This window comes from Apodemus sylvaticus, chromosome 13, assembly GCF_947179515.1.
Source record: "Apodemus sylvaticus chromosome 13, mApoSyl1.1, whole genome shotgun sequence".
Taxonomy (NCBI): domain Eukaryota; kingdom Metazoa; phylum Chordata; class Mammalia; order Rodentia; family Muridae; genus Apodemus; species Apodemus sylvaticus.
In genome coordinates, this window is record NC_067484.1 from 33,259,525 (window position 1) to 33,282,653 (window position 23,129).

A 23,129-nucleotide genomic window follows, 5' to 3' on the forward strand; every position below is an offset into this window, starting at 1 on the left:
TTTGTTTGAAACACAGACCATGAAATATAAAGAACTAGGCTTGGAGTAAAGTGCACAAAGTTATGCTCCTCACTTTGCTGGTTCCTATCTATTCTGACTACACTGACAAATGAGTACTATGCACTTAAAAAGTTGCAGATGGTCAGTTCAGCCAGAGGTTGGCAGGCTGAGTCACAATACTGTCTGTATACTGTCATGTGCTGTAATAACTTTAAGGAATATTTCAATACAAAGCATGTGAGGAATGCTCTGGACAACGTCCTATAGGTGTAGTTGACTGTGAAATATGCTGTTAGTTTCCATATGCCACATCAGAACCAATCAGGGCTCCTTCTAGGCTGGACTTATCTCAGGATATGATGACTCGAAGATATGGACTGAGGAGCAAGACTTCTATCTCAAGGTCTTCCTCATCATGTACATCGTTGCTAATGCATCCTTAGACTCTACCTCCTCCTAATCCCAGCACCCCACTGAAACCAGAGTCAGCTATCAGCATCAGGCTCCTCCCTGATTCTACCAATAAGAGAATGAACTGCATGGAGGATTAAAACATCTATTCAATCACACATATCTTTAACAAATCATTACAATAAAAATAAATGCTCAGCAAGATCACATAACAAATAGTAACATTCGAAAACATTTCCCCTTTGAAATGTTATATTTATGCGGCAAAGCAGTCAGAGTGTGAGAGAGTCAGGATTAATCATTTTGGTCCTTGGTATCAAGTCACTGGTGGCCTTGGTTAAATGGTCCACGGATTAAGCGGCTTAGACAGACTGGTGAGATGCCTTCGATTCCCAGCACCCATGGTGTTCCATTAGAGCTCTTCAGTCACACATACAGCCCCACTCTGGTCACAAGGTCAGTTACACACAGTTGGGAAGTAGCAGAAGCTAAGCAAATGTTTGTCTGATGCGTTCAAACAGTTATGAGACGGGAGGCTTAAAGACCCAGAATGACACAGACAAGATCTCAGATGTCATTTGAAAGGAATGAAGAACCACAGAAGTTTCCCACTACTCTTTGCACAATCTTAGCGAAATGAGCTCATATAATAATTCAAAGCCTGTTGTTGAGATTACTTAAAACATTTCTTAACTTAAGGGGCCCCTGCCGAAAGTTTTATATACAAGGAGAAGTGCACAGTCACTTCTAGCCTTCGACTTCTAAATCATGGACACACATGATTTTATTGAGACGAATCTATTATCAGGTAACAATTTCACCTGTCAGCTATGCGCCATCAATAACTGAACTGGGATTTCTCGGTCAACGATTTAACAGGGTTCTCGCTCATTTTAGGGGGGGAGAGTGGGTGGTTTTCAGCAGGCTGCTGCGTATGGGACAAGTGTCTCCCCTACTTCTGTGTACCCAGGCAAGTGCATTTAGTGATTTTCTTCTTCCCCTTACAGGCCCTCTCCATTATGTTTGTACTCCAAATAGTCCAGATTTAAATTGTTTAGCTTTGATCTAATCTTTGATACTGATAAGATTAATATGTGAAATCATAACTTCAATAATTATCTATGTAAAATTTGGGGAAAAAATCACTTAGTCTCCCTGTATCTCAATTTTAATATTGGTAAAGTCAAGATGGGCTAGAAAATTCAATGATTCCTCCCTTTCCATTGTTCCTGCTTCTCTGGGGCCCATGAATTATTGTCTGGGTGAGTGGGGCCTTGCCTGAAGTTAGGAAGCATGTACTCATATTCATTGAATTCCCTGCAACATTAGGTTTTTTTAATTAATTAATTATTTTTTTTATGTATGTGAGTACACTATATGTCTTCAGACACACCAGAAGAGGGCATCAGATCCCATTGCAGATGGTTGTGAGCCACCATGTGGTTGCTGGGAATTGAACTCAGGATGTCTGGAAGAGCAGTCGGTGCTCTTCACCACTGAGCCATCTCTCTAGCCCACATTAGTTTTGGCTGGACACTCACATTCATCAGCACCGACAGCCTTGGTACCAGGAGGCTCGGTGAGTGTATGGGTTCTTCCTTTGTACACCCTTGCTGCTATAGCCCATGTCTGATATTCAAGTTAGGGACAGATGCTACAGTGGCCATAGTCAGCATTGGTAGACATACAGTACTACTAAACAGACTGCATTTCCATAATGGTTAAAATTACTTAGCACAAGAACACAGTCTGGGAATGGAGATCAATGGTAGAATATTTGTCTACCATGAACAAGGTCCAGGGTTGGATCCCCAGCTCCATAGACTCACACACAGATCCCAAATTTCCGGGTGTGGGAGGAAGTCATGACAATCATCTTTTGACTCATGCTGCCAGGAGTTTGTAAATTTCCTTGTCTTTTCTGCCAAGTAATTAGTTATTTTTAGACATCCTTGAGAGCAGTATGGTAAAATTTATTCACATAGCTGATGGTGTACTCTGTTCTAGGTGGCCAAGAAATGAATATGTTTCTAACAAAAGAATACACTAACCAGGTCCAACCAAGTGGAGCCCAGTGTAGAAGGGCAGGGGTGCAGGCATGTAGCTGCATAGCCGGAAGCTCAGTGGTTCCTCTGCTCCTCTACTGCACTTAAGGCTACACACTGGAGACTGTGGGAGAGCCAACAAGTTCTGGCTGCCTTTCTAAAAAGAACACCTTCCTGTCGTGGAAGTGGTTGCATTGGCTTACACATTGAAATAGTCTTGGGGAAAAATGTAGGATAAACTGGTGGCTGTATTTCCAAATCATCTGGGCAGCAGGTCCAGGGTGCAACTGAGGTAAAACTATCCATAAAAAACAAAAACAAAAACAAAAATCCACCACAACATTCCGATAAGATCAAATTTAAATAGATTATCTGGGATTAGTTAACTAGCTTTGGGAATCTTCTAGTCCTTGAGTGTTTTATCTTGCTTAGTGCAAATAGTCCATGTTTATATTTAGTAAGATCTGATGGATACACTTAAATTAAAGCTCTGGAGTCAGACCCTGGCCTGGATAATCTTAGCATTAGTGTCCCTCAGCTGCCACCAAATGAACTAAGGGCTTAGGAATAGCCCGGCTTTTCAATCCTGATGATAACTGCTGCAGTTCTGTCAGTCTCCATGACCTACACCCATCCAGAGTAGCAGCATGGTGTCCTGTGCTCTTTAAAGTGACAGTGTACCATTGAGGTGTGGTTTAAAGTAACAGGGCACAGCCATGGTGTGGGCAGGACATAGGACATGGTATGTTCTTCACGCTCACGAAATTGTCCTTGAATTCTAAAGTGTTTAAAAAATACCTTATAATTTTTAATTTTCTTACTATTCTGTGCATAGTTAATGCTTTTGTTTTGAAATATTTATCCCTATTTCCTCTCCTTCATCTGAATGATTGGCATTCACAAGGGGGGTAAAATGTACCACAGTTGGTGTTGTGTTTGGGTCTGAACGGCTTTCTTTCACTAGATTGTATCTGGGGCCGTCTGAACGGCTTTCTTTCACTAGATTGTATCTGGGGCCGATTTAGCTCCTCAAAAAGACCAGTGCAGCTCCAGGACCAGGTGTTACATGAGAATGGTGTGTCTCTTTACTCTACTTCTTTTTTAGGAATGATTGGGTTTTTTTTCCCCCAAAGAGGGCCAGTACACTGATGACTAAACTACAGCAAGGGTTTTTAAAAATATTTACAACACTGTAAGCATCCTAGATGAGATTTCTGGAAAAGAACAGATACCTGACTGGAACATATGTGCTCCACAGGCACCTCGTAAGTGGAAAGAAAAGTCTTATTAAAATTTAACATCAACTTGGCCAGACTTTGGGTTGAATCAGAGGAACAGAGTGCTGCCCAGTGTAAAAGCCTGGGATGGGGAGGGGGGATGCGATTTCTCCCAATACAGCTGAGACAATAAGAACAATGCCAGCTGGTCTCAGATTCCAAAGGTTATTTAGGACCAAGTCTTGCCACTGCACAATGGCTTTTCTTTTCGAAATGCTCAATGTATAGGCAGCACAGACTTCGAAACAGAGAATAGTATCTTCAACTGTCTCAAAGAAAGCAAGCATGTCTAGATGCTTGTTGGTGGGGATGTCACAGAAAGGATCGGACATGACTCATGCTAACAGACGTCACCCAGGGACCAGTCTGGCCACGGCTCTAGTTTGTCCTCCACACCAACTCTTGTGCTTCTCCAGTGGTCGGAACTCTTTACAGAGTACACAACCTGCAAATGCTCTTCTTCCCCTTTCTGCCCCATCCTTGGGCTCTTAAATCAACCCACGGCCTCTGAGAGTGCCCAACCTAGCACTTGCACTGAAACTGTTGAAGGCTACGCTAGAAAGCCCTTGTAGGATCTGCCACAACTGCACTCATGCCAACAGACGCAATGCAACCCACACCACGGGCTTTCTTTGTGACAGAAAAAGAGACACTGTAGCATATGCCACTCTACCCAAATAGACCACCATGCTGTAGAATAACAGTATAGACAAGTAAGGACTCGGTAAGGGGGCATTTCCTATAGAATTCTTCACAGAGGAAGTCATTAAGATTTGCTCAGTTTGTAATGAAACATCCAAGTTATCCAGGGCCTTGAACACATCAAGTACAGATGCAAACACATAAAAGTAAAGCTAATCCAGAAGTATTCCTAAATTATTATTAAATTAAATGGTAGTAGGGCAACAGGAAGTGTGTGTGTCTGTTGAGAGAGAGAGAGAGAGAGAGAGAGAGAGAGAGAGAGATAGAGATAGATAGATAGATAGATAGATAGATAGATAGATAGAGAGAGAAAGAAACCTGCAAACCAGTTTTCTGCTTTTCTTTTTGAAGATTCCGATCCCAACAGCAAAAGAGATCCTACTGAAGAACTCTCTGGTTATGAGGACTATATCTGAAGTAGGGCTGAGGAGATGACAACCACAGTCCTCATTCACATGGGAGTCAGTTTATTATTAGAACAATCTTAGAACTATTTCAAGCTATTCTCTGTGCAGCATACTTCCAAATGCAATATAACCTTTCCCAATCAAGTCTAAACTACTCGGCTTCAACGCACCTGTCCTAAGTCTGTTAAGACCATTCAAAGAGCAGTGCAGAAGAGGGAGAGAAGACATGTTTCCTTGTCAGTGGCAGACAGGCTTTGCCAGATTGTCTATGGGTTCTGTTCTGGATACTATTCAATTTGGTTTGGGGGCACTTTTTAAACAGCCATTTGGCACTTTCCGTTTGGAGTTCTTAGGCACAGTGTGACAGAGTGAGCTTCGTGAGCCCTTCCCCATGCATTCGATAGAGCAGCTGAAACTCAGCAGGCAGCTGGTGAGACTCCTGCCACTTGGTGGTAAATTTGGTTCCTTTTTTGTCATAGTAGTGGTAGGGCAGATCCTCCCTGGTGTTGGGGTCAAATCCAAAAGGCCAGAAGCCGTACAAGTGGATCTCTTCACATATTGCGGAGGCAAGCGTGTACATAAGGATACCTGTGCTCAGTCGCTTGGGTGACAAGTGCTTGTTTTTCCAGTACCTGCAGAACAGTAAGTACATGCAGATTCAGCCGCGGGTACCAAAGGTTTCAGTCAGAGAAGTCAATGTGCAGGGCTAGGAGCTAGATTTTTCTAGACTGTTTGGGCGTTATGGGTAGCTACACTTCCTAGCCTCAGTACATGGGCCTGTTCCCTTCTGGATGAGATTTTAAAATGTCATTTAAAAATTGAGAAAAGAATGGAGCAGAATGGAGTAAAAGATGATGAAGATTTGGGATAACGAGCTAAATTGTTCTTCTCCCATGTGCAATCATGACTTTAGACAAACACTCCACTCTGTATTCAGCTGTCAAACTTTGGGGTTTAGTTCTATTTTCTCTTACGTTCTTGGGGATGGTACCAGTTTGTGTGTGCTACCCTTTGGTAATTGTTCATCACATCCATTTTCTCAAAGTAGAAGTCTCAGTTTGGACCGTAAATAATACAATTCCCTTTCCTTTGGAAGATACACCAATCTACTAGACTATGAGTTCTCCCTCAGTGGAAGTTCAACTAAACAGATCTTAAATTTGGAAGATTTTAGGAAACAACAGGAAGGGGATATCTATTACAGCATGTACTCTTGGTCACCAGGCCTTTCAGAACCCACCTGAACTTAGAATAAGATCTGTGCTCAGCTGTGATGCCTGGATTCCCTACATAGAATAAGATCTGTGCTCGGCTGTGATGCCTGGATTCCTTATGTAGGAGAGCATGGGAGTTGAGGCAATGCTCCAAGGAGTAAAAGAAAAAAAAAGCTGTACAATTAATCCTGATTTTAAAAATGCCCTGTATGATTGTCTCACTTGTGGCTGCATATTTGAATTATCTAAGGGGCTATTAAAAACACCAAGTGCGTGATCCTTGTCTTCCTCACCGAGTTAGACTCTAGGCCAGCCCAGGTAGTAGTAGTATTTTACTTCAAAACTCTGATTCTTATAAACAGCCAGAAATGAAAGTTACTGAACTAGATGAAAATGTTGCATCTCCAGCCAGTCTCCTTATCAAGCAATAAGAGGTGAGCTCCTTAAATACTCAAACATTTAATTATAAAAGCAGATTATGCCCTTTAGGATTTACCCAGGTGGGTTCCTAATCCTGAAATTCTACAAACACCTGGCCATCAGACAAAAAGGATATTTTAAAGTCAATGGTAATTTTTTTCTTTTTTAAAATTACAATTTTTAAAAATAGGCTTTGCATGTTTTTGTCACTGGTGTTACTAGAATATACTTATTGGTACAAGGGGAATTCTTGGCTGGTGGTGATTTCCATGGCTGCGCACTAAGAAGGAGCAGGAAATAAAAGGAAGGGTAATGAATGGTCTTTTCATTTCGCACTTGGTTACCAGCTAGAGGTAAACTGAACTTTTTAACTAGCATGATTCATTCATTCATTCATTAAAAAGATAAGAGTTTGTCCTCAAGAACTAAACCAACCACAACAACTAGTGAGTTGGATGGCTCCTATGCCTAAGAGATTACAATATTGACTTGCCATCTGGTGGAGGTATAGGTTAAATGTAATAAAAACATACACACCTGTTGACATGTTGCATGATATTTCCAGGCCAAGCCAACTGGACCTTTAACTGACCTCTGTGCTCAACAAAAAAATCCACTAGTGTTCTCGTTACCGTTGCAGAAGTGTGGAAGAAAAATGCAGGGATCCAAAGGATGGCCCCATCAAGCTTTTTTAAACTGAGGAAGAAGTTGTTACGGTCCTGAATGGTTAAAAGATTGTTGTAATATTTTTCCAGGATGCTCGGATTGAAGGTTGTGAGGTTGGTTTTCCTTCCAACATCTTTGTGGAAAGCCTCTGTCGGGGCAAAATTGCATCGAAAAACAAAATCTGATTTATCTATTTCTTGTCCACACTGACTTCCCGTCAAGATTCCACTGTTTCCAACCACAGCACAAATATTATAACGCTTATTCATAATGGGTGATACATCTGGGAGCAGGGACCGGAAGTTATTGCTAATAGAGAAGACATATTTATGGCTGGAATAATCGTAATGCATCAGTTGTCCAATCCGAACACTATTCTTGGTCAAAGAAAAATTTTTTATTACATCGACATGCTGAAGAATTTCTTGCCTAAAATAAAAACAGATTCATTAAATACATTCTATTCCAAAGAGCCAAGTTTCCATCTTTCGCTTGCATTTAACTCACACAAGAATATTAAGCACAATCAATTCAAGTAAGACTATACATTCATATTTGCAGGCTCCAAAGGGAAGCCTGTTTTATAATGAACCAGCGTAGCAATACATCTCAGTCAAGTTCTGAATGTAACCTTTGGATGCTAGTAAATTCAGTGTACAGTTTGACCTACTATTTCTTGGTATTCTGGCCTACTCAAAGAGTATATTTGATTAAGGAGGAGGCAGATGCCAAAGTGTGTTAGAAAACACTGGGAGACAATTTACACAGGCTTTAAAGAGCTCGCATTAATGTATAAACATTGGTGACTTAGAGTTTGTAACTAGGGGCTACTTGTTTGCTATTGGACTGTACTGCTCAACCAATAGTGAATACTACAGGTGTCTAAATAAAAGCTAAACAGATATGGATCAGTACATAGAACAGCACTCTCTATTATTAAAATATGAAAATGGGAAGAGGGGTGGGCGTGGCTAAATATTTAATAGAAATGAGAGGATAATCTCATTGAGACCTGCTGAATCATGAAACAGGGATCCCCCCCCCCACCCCGTTTGATTATTTGGAATCACAATTTAGCAGGATATAGGTAAGCCTTCAAAAAAAAAGACCATTAAAATCTGAAGAGAAAAGGTAGTAAGAGATAAATGATACTAAGATTTGACTTCAGCTTGATCTCATATTGAGCTTTCTATGAAATTATCTCCTTTTAAAGTCCGAGGGACTTAAAAACAGTTCAAGAGACAGGTAACTTGCACCTTTGCTGCAGGTTCCCCAGTGACAGGAAGACAAATTGAAACACTCATACCTTCTGTTTAAATAATAGTAGGGTGAAAAGAGCTATTATCAAATCTAGGACGGGGACATCACCTCAGCTTTCAGTTACCAGCATAATTCTTGGAGTTGTTAAAGAACAACTTAAAGCAATCCTGTTAAAATTAATTAAAGTTTTCCTAAGAAATAGATTGAAAGGCTGGACATTTTGAGTAGGAAGTTTTCTTTTGATTGATTGCTAGAGATACTTGGCACAGGGTAGAAAAATACTATAATCAAGTTAGAGATGTATTTGGTGTGTTTGGGGGATTGGTATAAGGTGTTCTACCTTGAAAACTGTGCTAGCTCTAAAATTAAATGTAGATGAAAATCTGAAAAACTAATGCTGAAAAGTACCTTCATGGTTTAGAATTAAGGGCCACAAACTAGGCATAAATACAAGAACTGTAGCCATAATCCTATGATTATATCAGTTAAAAAAACACACACACATTTTTCTGACACCATGGGTTTCTTTTCATTCTTCCAGTAAATCATATATATGTATGCATATATATGTGTATATATGTATATATATGTTTGTATATATATATATATATATATAAAGTACAGTGACAATAAATGCAATAAATGCAATAAATGCCAGGGCAAAACCACATATCCCTTCCTGGTTTGTAAAATAAGTATCCACAGCCCTAATAAATACACTAGATGGCTCACACTGCATTTAGTGGCATAACAATCCCGCTGTGTGTGTGTGTGGGAGTGTTTATGGTTCTAAGACCAAAAATCACTGAGACTTAACTTACTCCCTCTCCCTTCACCTAAAACAAAATGAAACAATAAAGAAAAACCTTCTTCATGTATAAAAACAGACCACTACAATGAGTAAGAATTAAGTAAGTGAGTTTTATAATTAAAAGCTGCAAGAACTTCATAAAAACAAACAGGCAAAATCAAAACAAAATCATGTTTACATACATATATATTTGGGACCACATCTCCACTGAGTGAGTGATGTGGTAAGGGTTGTGTTACAGAAAGGTTGTCTATTTATATTATAAAGGAGATCATCTGCTTGCAATGAACGAAACCTTTTTTTTTTTTTTTAAATAAACAACTTTGGTGCAGCCAGATATCCTGGTGCTCAGTCAAGGCTGAATTATGAAGTTATTGGCCAACCTGATTGCTCCCTTTTAGAGGGTACTACAACTCTTTAAGAGCGATGGCTACGAATCATCTCCTCTTACATTTTGGCTAGGAAGACAAAGTGGGGCGAGATGAGTTGTAGCTTTGTATGTGTGGTACTGGTTTTGGATTTGTTTTTGTGCTGTTTGTTTCATCGAGTTTCAAAATTAAACAACAACCACCACCAAAGCCTCTCTTCCTAGCCTACCTTTGATGTAAAAACGCTGTCCGATTAAATGTCCATTTAGAAGGTTTCTCTTGGAGTTCATGGGTGAGAGAATTCGTAATGGGCACAAATGACGGGTCTAGAAACTTCAGCGCAAACTGAGACCTGAAGAGGAGCATGAGTTCAGATAGATTCTGGCCTCAGGGAGGGGAACCCAGAGTGTGACAGCTCCAGGATCAACCGGAAGGGGCAGCTGGCACAAGAGCAAGCCCACCCCACAGCCCCTCTCTTTTGGCACATTCTCTGCTCCTACACAAGCCCGGAAGAAAGGGAGAAAAGGGGAAACTCTTCGCCATTGTCTAACCCTCCGGGTGAAGGGGAGACCATAAGAAAGATGGCGGTCACGCAGACAGCAAGGGTCGGAGCCCAGCCCAGGGCTGCAGTCCGCGGCTCAGTGGGACTACGAGTCAGCACCGCGGACAGCAGCCTCCGGCCGGACCCCGCCACCCCCAGGCCCAGAGAATTGATTTTTGGTAAAAGGGCAGAGGAAATTCGAGACTCAGGCGAAAGGCGTGGGGGTTGGGGGCTCCAGCCTTAACCTTTTCCTTCCCACGCCCAAGTCTGATTTCACCCTCAGCCTTTAGCTGGAAACCCCCAGAGGCCTCCTGCTGCCGGGCGCTTCTGTCCAGGCCTAGCTTGCTCAGGTTGCACATCTCTGGCCCAGCTTAGCCCACAGGGTGCATGCAGCTTGTGGTTGCCACCCGCCCATCAGAAGGCGGTGCAGGGAGAGCTCCTTGCGGGCACAGGTAGGGGTGGGGCTCCAGATGAGCTGTGCGGAGCTGCGCCCCGCGGTGACTTCGACCCGGCAAGGGTGGGCGGCCCTCAGCAGAAGGCTAGCTTCCCGCAGGGGCAGAGGAATTGCAGAAATCCAGGAAAGGAGGGGGCGGGTGGCAGCGGGGGAAGGGTCGAGGAAGCCCCTAGGGGCTTCAAGAGAATAAACCTGCGCATCGTTAGATGAGAAAGGGGAGGAGGGAAGGGGTGCGAGAGCAGTCGGCGCCTGCGCCATTAGATCGCCCCAGCCAGGCCTGCGGAGTCTGCCGCTAGTGCTCGGCCAGGTCGCTCACCTCAAGCCTTGCCCATCTCTGGGTTCACCTCCCCCCCCCCCCCCCTGCCAGCTGTCCAAACACCGCCTCTCGCTCTACCACCCACACCCTAGTTTTGAAATGGGGGAGGGGACGTAGAGGAAGAATAGGAGAAATTCAATCACATCGATTAGGACAAAGGCTTTTAGGAGCTTTGGGGTAAAAAAAAAAAATAAAGTGCAGAAACAGAAAAAGGAATGAAAGGACCACGCAGTTACCGAGAAGCCCAAACACTCTTCTCTGACGGTCCCCCAACACACCATCGACCCGAGATACCCGAGGGCGCTCCAACAGAGGCCCACACTCACCGGAATCCCGCGTGGAACATGTACATTCGGGGCGCCCCCGGGCTGGCGTACTTGGGAGTGGTGAAGATGTTCTCCTTTTTCAGAGACACGTAGCTGATCAGCGATAAAATCAGCAGGGCCACGCTGAGCATGACCAGCCCTAGCACACTGGCGACTCGGGCCATTTTGCAATTTCTCATCCCGGGCTAGGCTGGGTTCAGGGAAACCGGGGAAATCGGTCCATTGAGCGGCCAGCAGCCTGCTGGCGTGTGAGTGTGTTGTGTGCGTGCGTGTGTGCTCGCGGGCGCGTGTGAGTGTGTGTGGCGGGGGAGGGGGGAACCCAGGCAATTGAGTCGCAGAGGGCCCGGGGGGTGGAGAACGACCTGGAGCCCCGGGAGGAGCGGGAGCCGGGCCCCCTACCCCACCCCGGGGCAGGGTCGAGCCTGTCCCGGAGCTGAAATGGAAGATGGAGGGTCTGCGCGGCGGCGTGGCAGGCGACGGAGCACACCGAGCAGTGCGTCTCCGGCTGCCGGCTCAGGCTCCCCCGCGCGTTTCCAGCGAGGTTGCCATCTCCACCGTCGCCTGAAAGATAAATGTGATTGGAATAGTGTTACAGTTCGATCTAAGCACAGGATTTAATTAATGAACTCTAATCTCCTAAATAACCAAGGGGAGGGATGAGGAGGAGGGAGGGCAGGAGGGGAAGCGGCTGTGTGGGGGGGGAGAGGACGGGAAAGAGGCTGGGTGGCTGGAGCCCAACCCAATGGGCTCCAGGGCCCGCTAAGGGTACAGCTGAGTAGGAGGCTGTTGGGAGACAGATGCCCAAACTTAGTTTAATGAACCATTCATTACTTTACAAAATACATCACGAAATAGAACGATAAATAACCTGATTTGCTACTGTGGAGGATAAACACCAGCTGGGTACTTCTCAGAGATGCAGTGAGAATGTTTTTTAGTAAGGCAAACGTTTAAAAGCTTTCTCATCTCCATCAGACATCACCCTGGAGTCCCATAGGCAGCACCTGCTGCAGCATCTCTGCAAGGAAGATCTAAATGGCAGTTAGGCTAGGCTGCCTTGGGAACTCATTCTACAGAATGTTCTAGAATGTCTCACCGTGCTCCTTACTTAGATACTTAGATAAAAGATGGAGGTGGCAGGATTGACTGTCCCTCACACACCTCTCAGTGCTTGGCCTATGTGCTCCAGCATCAGGTTTAAAACTATTAGACCTGACTGAGTCTCTATTCTTCGCTCTTGGGATTTATCCTTAGGTCAGGCAGGTTCTCAGAAGTCAGGACCCTTATAAGTGCGCAAACTGGCTTTTGAGGGAACTCAAGACCTAGGAAAGAGAGGTTTGACTGGAGGGTGGCAAGGAAATACATTTGTATTGCTTGACTACATCCTCTGATCGCATGCTGTCTATCTTATTATCCATTAGAAATGCACGTCCACCCGCTTTCAGTCACGCTCAGAGAAAACTCATTCGTTTCTTTAGCTTCGCTCTTTGCAATTAGATTATGGTCTCTTCTACTTTGCCTTCACCATGGCTTGGTCGTCCCTGTGCTGGCCAATAAGCACTACTGAAAGACAGTGGAGGTGAGAAGGTGGCCTTTGAGAACCTTCTCCATAAAGCAAGTTGAGTTTCTCCAAGAGGCTTCATGCCTTTATGAAGGTGGGAGGGCTCTAAGGTGCTCTGCCTTAGGGACTGTAAATTCACCAAAAGGAAGGCCTCCTGGGCTGGGAGCTCCTGCAGAGCAAGGGCCATCTTGTCTCCCCATCTCCCTGTCTCCTCTAGTACCATCTCATCTTGAGGGAATACTAGTTAAATATATGAAGACCCGGCAAGTTCTCTCACCAAGTTACAGTGGCTCTGATCAGCGACGCAGAGGATACTTCTGTTGTCAATGACAAAGGGCATCTAGTACCCTCTAAAGACCTTTATACCAAAATATGATGATGTGAGTCAAGGAGACACAGATAATCTTTTCCTCATGGACGTCTTTTTTATTTTTTTTATTTATTTTATTATTATTATTATTTTTTTTTGTTGTTGTTACTTAAAAAGATCCAGCAACTCCGAGGAAGATGGCTCAGTTGGTAAAGTGTCTGTCAAACAGGTGAGGACCAAGGGAGTCTAGACCTCTAACTTTCACACAAAAGCTGGGTACTGCCTTGCTAAATAAGAAAGGAGGGAAGGAGGGAAGCAAGGAGCTCATTGGCCAGCTATTTAATTTAATTAATCCAACAGATTAATTCTGGGTTTAATGAGAAAGCCTGTCTCAAAAACTAAAATGGTAAATGATTGAAGATGACAGCTAATGTCAACCTCTAGAATTTATACACATGAATGATACCTGTGTACAGAGCACTCACATGCACAAATGCATATACCCACATAAACACATGTACACACACACACAATTTTAGAAAAGTGTTGTGTGCTTGAGGTATCTTGCTTTTGTTTCATTATGGTCAGAATGCCTGGCAGAAACGACTTGAGGAAGAGCTTGTCTTGACCTGGTGTTCCGGTTTCAGTGCGCCGAGGTGGGGAAGGCTTGGTCAGGTTCATGGCCGTGGAGTTGCTTCCCTTGGCTGCAAATCAGGAATCAAAGAACACTGGGATTAGAGACAGTCTGCAACCTTCAAGAGCCATACCTACTTCCACCAGCCAGCCTACCTCCTAAAGGGTCTCTGGCCCCCTCAAATAGACAAGAGTTCAAAACCAAGCATGTGTGCAGGCCAGGGTGGGAGGCATCTCAGAGTGACAGCATGACACCGAAACAGGATGAATAAATCCTAAGTCTAAATAACTACTCTTGTATTTTTTAGAAGAACGAATTGTATGAGTGTAAAATGTCAAAAGGGCATCTTATGACAGCCATCCAGAAATTCTGTATGTTGGAATACTGAATGGGGAGGGGCATGCTGTAGGAAGGTGGTTGAGGTGGTCTGGCCACACCTGACTTCAGAGCTGACTCTGGCATCTGTGTGCTCTGTGACATTAGTTAAATTACTAGCTTTTCGGTGTTTTGGGCTGTTCGTTTGCAGAAGCAAGATAAAACCTGCCTCAGATTAGCATGTGATAAACATCTTTGCCTGAGTTGTGACTTAAATATGAGCGAGACAAACTGGGCAGGGTTTTGACATGTTTCTTTAACCTCTATGTGCCCAGTTACGGAATGCATAGGAAAAAAAAATGTCCCTGGTGGGAATTTCCTGCAGAAAATGGCAAAGATCAAGAAACTACCTTTTCCTCAATGAAGCATTCCTAGGACATAGAGCAGCAATTCACTCTGCCTGGATTTAACTGTTGTTCTAGCTGCCAGGTGGTGACACATACCTTTAATTCCAGCACTTGAGAGGCATTAGGACCTCTGTGAGTTCAAGGTCAGGATAGCCAGGACTATGCAGAAAGAGACTGTCTCAAGCCTCCACCACCTCCACCTCCACCTCCCTCCACCTCCACCTCCTAACCAACCAACTAAACCCTAAAAGTTGTTCTAGGGGCTGGAGAGATGGTTACACAGTTAAGAGGACTTGCTCTCCTGGAGGACGCAGGTTCAATTCCTAGTATCTGCATGGCTGCTCACAATCTGTTATTTTAGTCCAGGGGACCTCTTCTGGAGTCTGCAGGCACTTCATGCAGGTAGTTTACAGACACACATGCAGATAAACACCTATACATAAAGATTAGAAAGTCATTCTGTTCTGCTTAGCAAAGTTCTATGAACCTTGTACAAGAGCTGTTTTTGTTTTTCCAGACAGGGTTTTTCTCTGTAGCCCTGGCTGTCCAGGAACTCCCTCTGTAGACCAGACTGGACTCGAACTCAGATATACTCCTGCCTCTGCCTCCCAAGTGCTGGGATTAAAGGCATGCGCCACCACCGCCTGGCAAGATTATAGCTCTTTGCTAAATTAAAAACAAGTAAGGCTTCAAAAATGCCTATCAACGTTTTAAATTTTAATTTTGAAAATCGCCTCTGTTTGGAAATTAAAAAGGCGAAAAGAAAAAATAAGACATACTTTGTTTGGTTTTAAACTTTTCTAGAGGACTTGATACTTTGGTTAGAGTATTTATTTCCTCTTGCTCACATTTTGCAAACATGATTTTACTGCTCTGTGTCTCTTCACCAGAGTGAATTCCAGGCACAAAGTCATTGGAAAGCCTTTTATTTTTATTATAAGTATCAGCATTCATTCATTCATTCATTCATTCATTCATTCATTTTTGTTTTCTTTCCTCAGTTCATTAAATAAAATGCATTGGTTATTCATATTGGTGCTGGGCAGGATGACTGTCTTGTCAGAGTCTCTTTCTGCATAGTCCTGAGGAAGTGCTCTATGAAAAGCCAGATGACACTGGACTCATGAGAGAACAGGGTAATATTCATCTATGTTGCACAAAATTGGTGGAGCTTTTTTTTTTTTTAAACCAGGCACCATTTAGGTTGGTTTTTTAAATGTTTTTTTAATTTTTATGCATATAAATGTTTTGCCTGCGTGTAATAGACAGACATAGCATGTGTGTTTTACTTGCCAATGAATAAGAACACATTTCTTTTATGAACTACTTCTGAATAGGCATGGAGGAGTTAACCTCCTGGATGGTCAGAGATCTAACCCAGGAATCATGGAGATCAAAGTGCAGGAGACTCAGGGAGAGTCTATTGGGAAACTGTTCTCTGTAACACGTGACTGGAACTTGTTATTGACTGGCATCATGACTTCTAATGAGTTTAGCAGTGGCCATGGAGGAAGGTTCTTGGGTTCCTCTGAGTTTTCATCTCTTATAGTGTCCCATATAGAAAATATACACTGTGTGAACTCATTGAAGTCAGAGGAAGTGCCACAAAAGCTCTTGGATAAATAGACCTTGGAAAGATGCACGAGGTTCTCGGAGATGCAGATAGAGAGGACAGAGCCAGCAGGGATGAGTTAAAGTGGATATCCAGGAAAACAAAGGTTTGGGGTGAGGGAGCAGATGGGCCTCTTTGGACTGAACTGGAAACAGACAAGATATACAGAACACGTAGGCATCAACTGCTTTGTGTTCATTGTGTCCAAATGCTATGAGGAAGGCATAGCTGTCTTAACCTCATGGGTAAGAAAAATGGATCTTGACTGAAGATCTGGGTATGGTGATCTACTTCTATAATCTCTGCACTTGGGAGGTTCAGGTGGAAGGATTATGGACTTGAGGCCACCTTGAGCTATAAGGTAAGACTCTATGCCAACACAGATAAGACCAGAGGGTAAAGATTTGTTCAAGGTAAAGCCCTCAGGATGTGAAGCCCATACTTTCTGCTAGATCACACAGTGTATAAGTAGGTCCTGGGACAGATGGCAGGGTAGAAGTTTCAGCAGTCCAGGGAGGCTGGAAACAAGGACCATTTCTTTTTATTATTACTACCTGTGATGATTACTGCCCAAGATGATGGGTCTTGTGATCCATCTTAACATTTCTGTCTCATTGTGTTGTGTATGGAACTAGGTATTTCCATTATTGGCATTTTTCAATGTCTGGTCATTCCTTGGAAGACACACAGAAAGTCCCTATAGACCGGGTTTGACTTTTAAGTTTCAACTTTCGAGTGGCACAGAGCAATATAGACTCAAGTAGGAATGCAGATTAAGTTCTGATTTGTTTCTGAAGCTAGTCTTCCTTTGTGATGAATGAGACTCACAGCTTCTAGTCAGACAAACAAGTTATAGGTGAACAGGTGAGACATTAAATAAATCCCAGGAGACAACCAACACTTTATTCTAAAATGTGTCATATTGGTTGATTTTACCCAAATGGAAGCTAATGGAGATACTCTGAGTGCATTTGAGATAGCCTAGCATGGGCTATGCTGCTTGCTCAGTTAGGAATATGGACACTTCAAATATATTTAACTCCATGATAATTTCAGTTTGTAGTGAGTTTATAGGAGTGCAATCCTATTATAAACCTGAAGTTTCTGAATGACTTTCACCATTTAAAGAAGGAAGACCCAAAACTTAGAGAGTAAAGAAACTTGCTAGCTAGTTTGCTCCAAAAGGGCTCTGTTTCTAGCCTGTTGCATTGGGATACCAGGACCCAGAGGAGCAGAGTAAATTGCCTTAGTTATAGCATCTCCAGGTTCTTGAGGGAAGATGTGCACAGAAGCAACCGTGAGAAGGTGAAGTCAGTCAATAGAAGACCAAAATTCTTCCTTTGTATGCTCTCTGGGGCTGGGAGAAGGTAAAGTTGGGTTGAAATATGGGCTAACAATTCTGTAGTATTGGTTGGAAATTGTATCTTCTCTTCATTCACTTTCATTCACTCAGTCAGTGCTGATACAACTGCCCAGGCTCAGAGCTCAGTGTACAAAACAACTGGGAATCCTTTGCCTGACTACATGCCTGAGGGCCAGGCCAGGGAGAATGGTGGTCTTCTGGACTGACTAGACCACAGCACCCCTGAGAATGCAGGAGTTGTTTAAATTAAGGAAGAGGCCACAGGTAGTGAAATTAAGTAACTACATTAGGTTAATATTATTACATGCACATGTCTACAACAAAGAAAGGGTAGACTGAGAACAGGAAAGCGCCCCCTTCCCACTCTTCCTTACGGTTTCCATGATTTCCTTGGGGACAGGCAGCCACTGGCTGTCTAGTTGGGTTCTATGCCAGCAATCCCAAGCATGTGAGATGTGTTTATGTTACACAGGTAAATGCTGAGATCCCTTTAAAACGATTCTCTTTTCGAGGCTTTTCTTTTTTTGTCTGTATCTCTACAAAGACCTTTTACATAGCTGTTAAGATTTCAAATGTTTTCAGTGATTACGCTTCCTGGGAGCCGAGGAATTACTCATTTTGTGCCTCTAGACAAATGCTTCCCTTAAAGCTCAGAAGGGTCTCTGTGAAAGGAATACAAGAACTTCACAGCCTCTGTTCTTCATTGAATAAATGAAACATATTTGGAATGCTGTCTTAAGGTTGAAAGTTTTTCTTTTTTGCTTTCTAGTTCCTGGGAAACGGTTTGAAGGGGACTGTTATGTTCAGATGTGTTAATCGTCCAGGCCCTTGAATAGAGGTTCGACTTTTCAAATATTTGCAGCCATTACATTTTTTTGGAAGCTAAGTTATTATATTTGGAGAAGCTACTTGAAAAATAATCTTACAGTTAAGTCTTAAGCTATTCAGTTGTTTATTATGTCTCTTTATCACAGTAACTATGGGCATAGAAAATCACCCTCTCCCCATCCCCTGTTAGAGCAGTCAAGACTGGGAGAGGGTGGGATTTGAAAAGAAATCTAATTTTACTGTTCATCTTGAGATTTTGGGTAGGTTTTTTTTCCCCACATTGTGCTTCTGAACCTGTAATTGTCAACAGCATGTCTTTGAGAACAGGAAAAAGAAACAACCGTTTTGTTTGCCTGTTATTATAGCCATATAAAAGCAGTCACATTTCCATGCAATTTTGAAAAGTGCACCGCTGCTGGCTGGCTTATTGATGAGTGCTGCTTCCTCTGAGGGGACAATAAGAATTGCTGGAGATGAACTGCTAAGCATCGCTTTCCTCGAGCTTGGGTCGCCATGATTAGGAAATACCTTTGGCTGAGAGTTCTTGTCTTCTTCTCACAGGGGACTCACAAAGATCAGAGACCACAGCACTTTCGTACACTGAGATAGTCTCAGTAATAGCCAGACTAATCAAATATGCCATCTTCTATCTGGTGGACTTGCCATTCCCTTTCTTTCTTTCTTTCTTTCTTTCTTTCTTTCTTTCTTTCTTTCTTTCTTTCTTTCTTTCTTTCTTTCTTTCTTTCTTTCTTTCTTTCTTTCTTTCCTTCCTTCCTTCCTTCCTCCCCCCTCTCTTTCTTTCTCTTCCTTTCTTTTTCCCTTGCTTCCTTCCTTCCTTTCTCTCTTTCTTTTGTCTTTCTTTCCTTTCCTTTCCTTCCTTCCTTCCTTTCCTTCCTTCTTTCTTTCTTTCTTTCTTTCTTTCTTTCTTTCTTTCTTTCTTTCTTTTGTTCTTTCTTTCTCTTTCTTTCTTATTTCTTTCTTCATTTATTTCTTCCTTTCTTCCTCCCTCCCTCTCTTTCTTTCTTTCTTTCTTTCTTTCTTTCTTTCTTTCTTTCTTTCTTTCTTTCTTTCTTTCTTTCTTTCTTTCTTTTGTTCTTTCTTTCTCTTTCTTTCTTATTTCTTTCTTCATTTATTTCTTCCTTTCTTCCTCCCTCCCTCTCTTTCTTTCTTTCTTTCTTTCTTTCTTTCTTTCTTTCTTTCTTTCTTTCTTTCTTTCTTTCTTTCTTTCTTTCTTCCTCCCTCCCTCCCTCCATCTCTTTCTTCCTTTCTCTCTTTCTTTTGTCTTTCTTTCTTCTTTCTTTCTTTCTTTCTTTCTTTCTTTCTTTCTTTCTTTCTTTCTCTCTTTCTTCCTTTCTTCCTCCCTCCCTCCCTCTCTTTCTTCCTTTCTCTCTTTTGTCTTCCTTTCTTTCTTTCGTCTTTCTTTCTTTCTTTCTTTCCTTTCTTTCTTTCTTTCTTTTGTCTTTCTTTCTTTCTTTCTTTCTTTCTTTTTTCTTTCTTAGATATTTGCTTTATTTACATTTCAAATGTTAGCCCCTTTCCTCATTATCCCTCTGAAAACCCCCTATCCCATCCCCTCTCCTCCTGCTTACCAACCCTTCCCCCCCACTTTCCTGACCTGGCATTCCCCTACACTGGGGCATCCAGCCTTCACAGGACCAATGGCCTCTCCTCTCTTTGATGTCTGGAAAGGCCATCTTCTGCTACATATGTAGCTGGAGCCAGCCATTCTATTACTAGTGGTACTAAAAATGATACTATTTGCATTTCTTTCCACAGATGGGGAAAGACATCTGTGGAAGTTTGCTAGCTTGTCTAAGGTCCCAGAAACTATTCAACAATTTTGGGGTTTTTTGGTTGTTTTTTCAAGACAGGGTTTCCCTGTGTAGTCCTTGCTGTCCTGAAACTCACTCTGTAGGCTGGTCTCAAATTTAGAGATCTGCCTGCCTCTACTTCCTGAGTGCTGGGATTAGAGGCATGTACCACCATCCCTGCAACTATTTTTTTTTTTTTTTACTTATTCCTTTTTTGAGACAGAATCTCATGTTGTTCAGGCTGGACTCCAGCTCTATAGGTCAGAATGACCTTGAGCTCCTGAGCTTCCTGCCTCTTCCTCCTTAGTACTATTCCTTTTTGCAGCAAAGCTTAGTTACCTCCCATGTGAGAAGCTTGAACTGAGTATACTGGAATGTGAAAGGTACTTCTTCAATACGGATGGTTTTCATTAGGATGGGGGTGCCTAGAGGTACTCTGGTTACTTTTTTTTGTACAGCAAACTTTCTCCAACGATTCATGAGCAAGGCAAGTGACTCTTGCATGGCTAAGAATGCCTATGAAAACCTGAGACGTATCCATTATAGCTTTGCTTCAAAACCCAATTGCTTTGTGGCCTCATGGAAGTGATATAACAAAGGAGTGGCTATCTTTGGGGCTTTCTGCACTTCTGTCTGAGAAGGGCAGACCAAGAATGCATTAATGCCTTCTCTCTGATAGTAACCAGAGTCGAGCAGACACAGCCAGCAGCAGCATAGTAGGGGAGGGTAACTGATCATTCCTTAGATACTCACACTGGTTACCAGACACCTGTTTAACTCCTAGTTCAGACTTGATCCATCTTTCCATTTCTTTTCCTCCAAATTAAAATTGTTAGAAAAAAAGAAATCCAAGCTTGAAGTCATGCTGTATCATTGGCAAAGAACTCTATTTGCTAACATTTTTTGTATCCAAGGACAACATGAAAGCCACAGTAAGATGAAATCCAACTCTGAATATCTACAGTCATCTATGATTAAAGAACACCTGTCTGTGGGGCCTCAGCAACACCATGGAAGGTGTTACTGTTTGCTCTGAACAGGTAACTGAGAAGGCTTCTGCTCTGGTTATTGTAGGTCCAGCACAGTATGAGGGTGGGCACACACTCAGACAGACCTTAAGGCAGTCATGGAGTTTGGTGGTGCTTTTGGCACAGATCTGGGATACTCTTTTACTTTCTGCCCAGGGAATTAGACTCCTGACTCATAAGCACTGCCTGCTCTCATTGATGCCCTTCAGTCTCTGGTCTTTCCTTTTCTCTATAAGCATGATATTGACAACTGAACGGGAACCACACAACATTAAATTTACTTTTAAAACTTTTACAGCAGTAATGTCTTTGCTTTTTTTTTTTTTTTTTAGTTTCGTGTTAGATGGCTGATCTATTTAGCAATTTTAAGCAGGATTTGTAGGACTCTGGAAACTGCATCTATAATAGTGGGGGGTGCAAGGCTAGCTGTGAAAAAAGCAAGAGTTGCAAACAGCATTAGACCTTCAGATAGTAGCTGTGAGCACTTATCAAAGGATACTGTCTTTGTGAGCTCAGCGTGGAAGGGGACGCTGGCTCCTCACAGGTCTTTACAGTTGATAATCACTATCTTTAGGGCCATCTTTGGGGAAAAGGAACTGACAGCTATATAAATCTTACATTTTTATAGCACTTCAATCCTTTATTTTTTTTCAAAGTGCTCTCACATCTCTTATCCCTTCTTGACCTCTCAAGGAAACTGTGAGTTGGGCACAGGAAGTATTTTCATCCTGATTTTACAGATAAGGTTAAATCACACAGTAAAATGGGGGTTGGGGGAGTAAATATCCATGCCTGAGGTTAAGACTGCTAGCATCTTTTTTTTTTTTTTTTTGAAAAACACTCGCCTCTGTTTCTTCTCTGTTCTCTACCTTTCAGAATTCTTTCAGAATTCTTTCAGAATTGCTGGCTTTCAACAAATATGTCCAGTTTTCTCCTTCGATTAGTTTGTAAATTGATGAATGAAATGCATTTATTCTTTATGCCATGTTTTGAAATTTGTACACACTGTGGAATAGCTAACTGGTCTACCAAACAGATACTTCACTCACTCTCTTTAAAGTAATTCTTAACCTGCACAGAACCTGGGACAGTGAATAGTATATAAGCCTGCATCCCAGCACCAACTGAGTTGGATGCTGGGGACATTTTGTAGGTGTCTGTGTGCTTTTGGTGATTCAAGTGCTCAGTGGAGATAGAAGCCCCATTAGAAGCTTGGCAATGGCAGGTCTAATGTAAGTCAGTGGCTTTTCCTCAGGTGATAGCCTGGGTGATTTGGCACTAACATCTTTATTAATTTCACTCTTCCATTGACTTCTAGGAAATGACACTGAGCTGATCATCTGATATTTTTTCCTGCTTTTTCTTCTTGTTTGTTTTCCCCCAGGAAGGGTCTTTTTATATAGTCCTGGCTGTCCTGGAGCTTGCTATGTAGATCAGGCTAGCCTTGAACTAACAGAGATCCTCCTGCCTCTTTCTGGGATGAAAAGCATACACCACTACAGTTGGCTTCTTGGTTTGTTTTCCCCCCTAACTTATCCTTCATTTTTGTTCATTTTTATTTGTTTTTAATGTTTTTGAGGTAGGGTCTCATGTCTCCCAGGTTGGCTTCTTCACTTTGTAGCAGCCAAGGATGACTTTGAACTCCTGAACCTCCTGTCTCTAATACCTGAGCACTGGGATTACAAGTACACTCTCACATCCTAGTGTACTCTGCACTGAAGATAACACTCTAGTGTTAGGCAACCACTGTACTGACTGAGCTACATTCTTAGGCCTGCTCTTTGTACTGAACAGTCACACAAAGAAGGAACTAGTGAGGTGGTTGTGAAAAGACTCACTCACTTTCAAGGGCTTGGGAAATGGAGTGTCAGCTGTGATGAGCAGAAGCTACATCTTCAGGAACTACCACACTGGGGTGGTCGGAATGTAAATGGCCCCAGGAGTGGCATGATTGGGGGTGTGCCAACGGTTTTAGGCTTTGAGATTTCAGAAGCTCGAGATAGGCCTTGTGATGGACTCTCCAAGCCTCTTTGGATCCAGAT

General features: G+C 42.6%; 2 protein-coding genes across 2 annotated transcripts in view; one reads left to right on the plus strand and one right to left on the minus strand.

Annotated features, from left to right (window-relative positions):
* Nars1 (asparaginyl-tRNA synthetase 1) overlaps nucleotides 1-23,129 on the plus strand; it is a 581,145-nt gene that overhangs the window by 237,387 nt on the left and 320,629 nt on the right. The gene's annotated exons all lie outside the window — the stretch shown is intronic.
* Nucleotides 5,192-13,770, minus strand: St8sia3 (ST8 alpha-N-acetyl-neuraminide alpha-2,8-sialyltransferase 3). The gene is given in 8 exon segments (XM_052155285.1): nucleotides 5,192-5,474; nucleotides 7,014-7,571; nucleotides 9,811-9,933; nucleotides 11,219-11,475; nucleotides 11,477-11,628; nucleotides 11,631-11,688; nucleotides 11,690-11,730; nucleotides 13,719-13,770. Coding segments are annotated over 8 exon segments (1,524 nt in total).